At 40.0% G+C, this 7,702-nt stretch overlaps 1 protein-coding gene across 1 annotated transcript in view; it reads left to right on the top strand.

Moving 5' to 3' along the window:
- The first annotated feature begins 1,040 nt into the window (after positions 1-1,040).
- tlcd3a (TLC domain containing 3A) overlaps positions 1,041-7,702 on the top strand; it is a 32,240-nt gene continuing 25,578 nt past the window's right edge. Inside the window, exon 1 of the mRNA XM_032576658.1 lies at positions 1,041-2,096. Within this exon, the coding sequence (XP_032432549.1) occupies positions 1,975-2,096 (122 nt within the window). The 5' untranslated portion in view covers positions 1,041-1,974. The remainder of the gene's footprint in view (positions 2,097-7,702) is intronic.

Below are 7,702 nucleotides of genomic sequence, written 5' to 3'. Positions count from 1 at the left end.
TTCTGTAGGTGACATGACTCAGAGTTGTACTGGAAATCAGTGGTGTACAAGGTGAAGAGAAAGGGAGAAAGCACAGTTCCCTGTGGAGCTCCTACGTCACTGACCACCACATCAGACAGGACACTGCCCAGACGGACACACTGTGGCCTGCCTGTCAAGTAGTCAGTAACCCAGGAGATCACCGAGTCGTTGACACCCATCCTCCGCAGCTTCTCACCCAGTAGCAGAGGCTGGATGGTGTTGAAGGCACTGGAGAAATCAAAGAATGTGATTCTCACAGTGTCTCCTCCACCATCCAGGTTCGACAGTGCTCGTTGCAGCAGGAAGATGACGGCATCGTCAACTCCTAAGTGGGGCTGGTAGGTAAATTGCAGGGGGTCTAGAAACGTCCTCACCCGAGGCCTCAGCTGGGCCAGGACCAGTCTCTCCATGACCTTCATCACATGAGGGTCAAGCAGCTGCTTAGGGTCCCAACTCCACCAGGGGGCCCACAGGAGCAATTTTACACACATTCTACACTTTCTGCTCCACATGTAGAAACAAAAGATACAAAACTGGAATTTTCTTGTAAATTCAGTGTTTGTGTCCAGCTGCTACATTTAAATAGTCACATTAATTTTAACATGCCACACTTAAACACCACTCTGCATTTCAAAATGCCATTTAATTAGAGCATCTTTGCTAGTTTGCTGCTCCTGCAAGTTAAAATCAACAACCATAATAACATTGGTATGATATACCTGTAAAAAACACAATCTTAACCTGATGGATAGATTGGATTTACCTAAAGGAATAATAATTAGAATATCAGACATCTCTCTTTCTGCTTCATATATTTTCTTTTAATCATTAACATCCCTTCTGTTGTGGCAGCAAATTCAACCCCATCAGTCCTCCTGAGATTTACAGTCAAAAATCAAATCTTCATGGTTATAGACAACCTGCACTGCCCCCATGTGGTTAAAAAGAGAACTACTACATGTTTACAATAGAATAGAAATATGCTTTATTGTTCCAAATGCAACAGCAGCAAAAGTGACAGGCAATCAAAGCATGTAAATTCAGACAAAGATAGGAATATTAAAATGTACAAAAACAGAATAAAAGTAACATACTGAACAGTAAGGGCAAAAATTCAACATAAATACTGTTTATGAAATAAAATAATGACTTCCAATCCAATGGAATATGCAACTTAGAAGGTTAATTTTAAAAAATGACCAAATCTGCATATTTGACAGACTATTTACAATAAATGACAGTAAAAACTGTGGAATAGCAGAGATATTCAGAAATCAGCGTTAACGTTATTTAAAATATATAAAAGCCAGGAAGTGTACATATGGTGTTTGTTTTTATTTATTTAATCATGAACTGTTACAAATATATTGAAATACCAGTAGTCAATAAATTACTGAAGTAAGAGTAAACAAGTAACTGGTAAAAAGGTCCCCTGAGTTCTGAGTAAAGGCCCTGATTGTGTGACTTAATATTTAAAAATAAAGTAATCAGACAGACATGAATGCAAATTTAGTTGCAAATTCTCGTATTAAAAATGACTACAAGTAACATACTTACAAAGTGGTAATTTTAAGCAGAAGAAGCACTTTTCCAAATCAGTCCATCCATCCATTTATCCACTGAATGTCAAGGTAAACATTTAACTTGTTAACAGCGCAGCTCTTCAAAATAAACACATTTCCGGCCGTGCTTTTATTGTGTTGGTCTCCTGAGCGGAAGTGGAGTGTAAGCGTTAGATAAGGAGCTCAGCATCGACTCCGCTGCCGCTGCTGCGCTTCTCTTCACTGTGTCTGTGCGGAGATGTTAGACCGTTCCCGGTGAAAAAGCACCGAAGCTCTGCCCCGTGGAAATGCCTCACCGCCGCAGGCTGTAACCGAGCGGGATTCGCGGACAGCCGAGCGGGGCAGAGAAGGCCAGGTCTCCGGGACAGGTTGGGAGGAAAACACCGGCAGGATGTGGCAAGTTTTAGCATGCGGGGCTGTAGTTTTCCCCGGTCTTTTCTTCGTCTTCAGGAAGATTCTGCCCGCTGTGTTCAAACACTGGACCGATGCCGACGTGGTTCTGGTCAGCGAGAGGTAATGTGACTCGGTTCGGTTCGGCTGTTTTCGGAACGTCTTGGCTGATTATCGGGGTTTAAGCTAGTAACGGTCGCTCTCATCCAGTTAGCTGGCTGCGCTGCTGCACTTTCTTCCCACGGCAGAGGAAATGTTCCTGAATCGGGAATATTTCATCCTGCCGCGGGGTATTCCTGCTCCTGCCGCGGTTTAGTTGGCTTTTTACTCACTGGACGCATTATTACATAAATGTCACCGCGCATCCAAACTATGGGTCCCTGCAGGGAAAAAAGCAAAGTGTGAGAAACGTCTCGGTTCTGGGTTTACATGGGAATGTTGATGGGATTAGGTCACATGTAGACTGGGATTACTCTCCTACAGACTGGGATTACACTCCAGCATTTTAAGGAATAATAAATTGGGCTGGGAAATATATCTGTAAACTTATTTATCCCGTTATATACTCAGTTTTCTTCCTTCCATTTCTCGGTTATCCTTCCTTCCATCTGGTCTTTTTTCCTTCCTTCCTCCTTTTCCTTTACTTCCTTTTTTCTGCCATTTTTCCCTTACTTGTTTCCTTCCTTGCTCCGATTTGTTTTCTTGTTTTATAAATCCTTATTTTCCACCATTATTCCTTGTATCCTTTCGTTCTTAGTCACCTACCTTGTTTTAAGTCCCTTTTTCTGTCATCTTTCCTTTTTAAATCCTTGTTTCTACCTACTTTCCTTCCTTGTATCTACCTCTTTGTATTCTTTGTTTCCTACCTTCTTTCCTTGTTTATTAAACCGTTTCCTTCCTTGCTGCCTTCATCCTTTCCTTTCCTGTGTCCTCCCTCTCTCACACAGTTTTGTCAGGTCAGAGGTTAGACCTCGCTCCCCAATGATGTCACCAACAGGAAGTATGACTTCATACCCAACTGGGCCACTCTTCACCTCCAGACTGGAAACCAGCAGGATTTTCTAACTGCTGCTGAGTTTTCACTGTCTAACAATAATCCTCACCAACCAAAACAACGGCCACGCTGGAAATGTTTCCATCAGCAGTTCCAATGTGTTCAGTGTAAATATTAACTTTAGTCTTCATAATTCCTCCTTTTAGGTCATGCATAGCCTGATTCAGTCGATTACAAGAAGCTCAGAAAATATAAAGTAATACAGGACGATGGCAGACGGATCGACCAATAGGGAGTAAAACTGGGCTGACATTAACGACCGATGTTTGTAGCCATCTTGATGCTGACGGAGAAGGGACTAGGTTGGTCATGTTGTGTTTGTTTGGTCATGTGATCAGGATGCACCAATAAATTGGTCGGCCGATATATCTGAACCGATTTCCTTAAATTTGGGAGATTGGAGATTTGTGGTCTGCCGACGTTGAGTGAGTGATGCCACTGAGTGGCTAATGGCTTTCCTCTTTCTTCATCTCCCAGAATGCCGTGCAGTTTTGGATCGGAGTTCAGTGGATATTCCAGACTATTTTATCAGATGAATTTCTATTGACATTGATCACTCGTCTATGGCGATAGATATTGTTATTGATTTGTTGTTCTGCTCTGGTGCAAACGAACAACTACATTAAGATTGGGTGCTTATCGTATCGTTTATCAGGATAAATTTCTTAGAAGAATTTTGATTTATGGTTGTCATAAATTCCAATTAATGTTTAAAACCTCCTAAACTGTCCTATGATCAGATCAATAGTTTTTCTTTTTCTCCTCTGATTAATTGATTTATTGCTTATTGTGACAGGTTAGTTGTTTATTTCTGGGGCGTTAAATTCGTCTTAAGGAGTTCCCTAAACGTAAACGGTTCCCTCCTCGGTGATGGTTGCTGTTTGTAGTGAGCCGGGTCAGCGGGACGATCATTTCTGCTGTCAGTCCGGTTAATCCTGAACCCTGTTAGTGAGCAACGCTTCAGCTCATTTCCTAATGCTCAGCCAGCGGAGAGCCTGGCCGGAGCAGCGTTCACGCCCCAGGGGAAGACGCCCTGTTCATCCGCCACAGAAACAACGTCTTATTATTCCTCAGAGGAGAAATCCAGGAATCATTTCTGATGTTTCCTCAATGTAGTTCAGCTTCAGATCGTCAACAATGCTGATATCAGGCAAAAAATAACCTGAGAAAATACAAGCAGCACTTTTCAAGCAGCACAGCAGGTCTGATGTGAAAAAAATGTGAAGAATTTACTGGTCCTTCAACATGAAGTACAATAGAAATGTTCAGCAGCAAAGCGTCACACAGTCAAAGCAAATAGACTCGCAGAAAGATAAGAAAATAAGACGCGTAAACGCAGAATACAGAGCAAAACACTGTACAGAATGGTCAAAATTTAAATCTAAATAAAAACAATAAGTAGGTTAATTTAAAAATATGCATTAGTGGTGAGCATTTACTCATGATTTACCATTTATTATAATAGACCTTATTATAAGACTTTTGATTTGTTACTGTTACGATAAATTCCAATTAATAATGTTTAAAATCTTCCAAGTTTTGTAGTTTTTTATTTTCTCCACCGTTCATGGAGAGTATCTATATCATTAAGTTTGAAAATTAAATACAGTTACTGTGTGCAGGTTAGGGATGCAAATCACTTTGTTTATTTTATTTAACAAGCTCCCAAAAGAAACGTTTTATAAATGGGAATGATTTCTAAGAGCAGGATTTGTGTTTGTGAAGCTTTAATATCTGTGACCTGCAGTCACAGTCATGGTTATCTAAAGAAGACGTAATGGATGAGACTTATCACCACTTTTATCGTTATCATAATTAGGACCAACATGATAAAATCCTTCCTGGACGATAAAGCGTCCCTGACGTTATTGCAATAAATAGATTATTGTTTTTAGACCATTTTTCAGTATTGTTATGATAATGGCTTAATAATGCAAGAACACATTGTTAACGATTAATAAACCTTAAATTCTAATGTAGATTTAACACTAAAACATCCAAAACAACAGAAACAAATAAAATGAATTATGAAGTCTATGTAAACAAGATTATCCTTCAAAAACAGAAGATACTAAAGACCAAAGTTTAATTTTAAAGCCTTTTATCATCCAGTTCTTAGTACCGAGAAAATAGAAAAACAATCATGCAGATGAAATCATTTGAGCTTGTTTTAATTTATCATGCGATTAATTAATTTATTGCCCAAAATGCCATTTAAAATTTTTTTTGAAAATGAATCCTCCAGCCCTGTAAGTGGCGCTAGACATGCGGTATAAAATATTTCCATGAAACCTCCACAGGAAGTTGGCAGAAAACGCAAGAGAAGAAGAGCAACAAAATGCGGCTGAAGTCCTGTTCCAGCTCTTTTATGGAGTTAATAAGTTTATGTGATAAGTTTGGCTCCGTTTCGTTTGGCGTGTAAACACAAAGTGATGAGTTTGCCTGAGCGATGCAGAAGAAACTCCAACCAGAGTCACATTACCAGCATTATGCAACCTGACTACTACAGCCGGGCGGGAGGCACGGCGGCCGGCTCCAGTTACCGTCCCGACAGCCACGGTATCACCTTCTGTTAAAAGTGTCTTAATGGCTTCAACGTGACACCAACACAAAGCAGTGGAGGAGGGAAACTAGGGGAAAATTATAACTTCTTAAAAAAAAAACTAAAAAACTAAAACAAAGTTTCAAAAACATTAAATCTGAAAAAATGTACTGAAGAAAATAAAATCTGAAAAAATATCTGAAAAATAATTTCTGAAACGGAATAAAATCTTAAGAAAATACAACCTTGAAAGAAAATTCCTTAAAAAAAAGAAGAAAAAATGATCAAGAATTTGAAAAAATAAAATCAGAAAAAATAATTTGGCAAATTAAAATTTGAAAAAAAAAAAAACTGAAAATTATTTAAAAGGGGAAAAAAACATTTCAAAAAAAGCTAACTGCATAAATTTCATGGTTGCCAACACATTCTGAATTATCCTCAAAACATTTTTGATTGAGGAGTTTTTCAAACTTTTATTTTCGAAATGCATTTTCCCCTTCAAATTCTCATTTTTGAAACATCCTTTACTTGCAAATGCTGACTCAGCAGATCATCTTCACTCTGTGGTATTTCTGGAGGAAGTTTGTGGTTTCGTGAATAACATCAATCTTTTTTTTTTTTTCCTTTGAAGAACTGGACATAAAACAAACTGGTTCAGATCACAATTGACTGAATCGATGAACTGTTTAGAGTCGATCTCATTTACTCTCCTTCCATCGATCAAGAAGTGCTTCAACATAAACAAGATCATCATTTCCTGTTTTCTAACTGATTAACCGCTGCTCAGGCACTCAGCGATGTGGCAGCATCCATTTATCAGACAATGTGGTTCTAATGTAGAGAGAGACTTCCTGTTCCAGTCCTGGAGGATCAGAACCGGCTCCGGTACCGAGTGCCGGGCTCTGCTGGGCCGAGCAGCACCAGCCTGTAGGAAGGAAACACTGAGGTAGCTCGGCCTAATGCAGCAGGAGCATAAAGCATAAAGGCATTTCTCCTTTTCCCTCCTTGCTGTGCTCACCCCACCGACCTCAGAGTTTCGTCAGCGGGGGGGGGTTACTGGCGGACACGATGAATGAACGGCAGACTGTGTGAAATCTGGGTCTTGTGACACGGCGTGCAGCCACACAGTCAGAGCGACAGCAGGACTGGAGGGGGAAATGTTTGGCTGTCTTCCCTTCCTCCAGTCTGTGGTTTCAACCAACAACCAGCAACTTTTAGGGTTTTCTTCTTTAAAATGTGCAAAACTGAGCTGAAAACCCTTCTTCATGGAAAACAACTTACTCTTTCACATTTGTTACAAACTTTGTGAACTTTTAGGAGGTTTTCCCTCCTGATAGACCGGTAGACTTGGTATATTTGGGACCAAAACTTTATCAACTGCTCCATCTCCACCTACTGTGGTTCTTTTTCTCTTTGCTCTGAGTCAAACCAATCAAACCCTTTGAGCAACCTCCTTACCTGTGGGGGCGCTGCACCAAGAACCACTGAAGGAAGCGACACAAAAACCTCTGAAGAAGACGCTGAGTTCAACTTCCTTCATGAAATGGAAACAGAAATGGATGTTTGTAGTTTGGTGCCTCTGGGAAGGCACAGACCAGTGCCAGTGTGAAAGTTTGTTACTTCAGAACAAATGTGTTTCCAGCTCCACTTGAGCTCTTTAACTCTTTTTCAGAAAAGCCAGAAACCACTTTAAGCGATAGTAAAGCCCACACTCTGACTTCCACTGCTGTGTGACATCTAAATTCCTCCACACATTCAGGTCGCTTTTTAGGTTGTAAGCTGTCCAGCCTGACTGCGGTTGAATTTAATTAGTATCATGAACGACCAATGAAGACAAAACAGATTTTAGAAAAAAAAAAATTTAAGAACATAAAGACCTGCTATGTGAACGAAGCATCAGACTCTTCTCCAGTTAAACCAGTAAACAGGGCTGGACTATAAATGGATTTTATCAATTAATTAAGTTTCTGGCTATTGAACATTTAGTCTTCGCATTTTTTTCTCCTCATGTTTCCGTAATTTAGTGACATCATCACGCCTGGGGTGGCCATCTTGTTTTAAAGCTTCAGTTTATTTGGACTTTGATTTTGGGTCAGGCAAGATTTCTTTTTCTTTCTTTTTTCATTACAAGAA

The sequence above is a fragment of the Xiphophorus hellerii genome, chromosome 11, assembly GCF_003331165.1.
Source record: "Xiphophorus hellerii strain 12219 chromosome 11, Xiphophorus_hellerii-4.1, whole genome shotgun sequence".
Taxonomy (NCBI): domain Eukaryota; kingdom Metazoa; phylum Chordata; class Actinopteri; order Cyprinodontiformes; family Poeciliidae; genus Xiphophorus; species Xiphophorus hellerii.
This window is presented reverse-complemented; position numbering and strand designations above follow the sequence as displayed.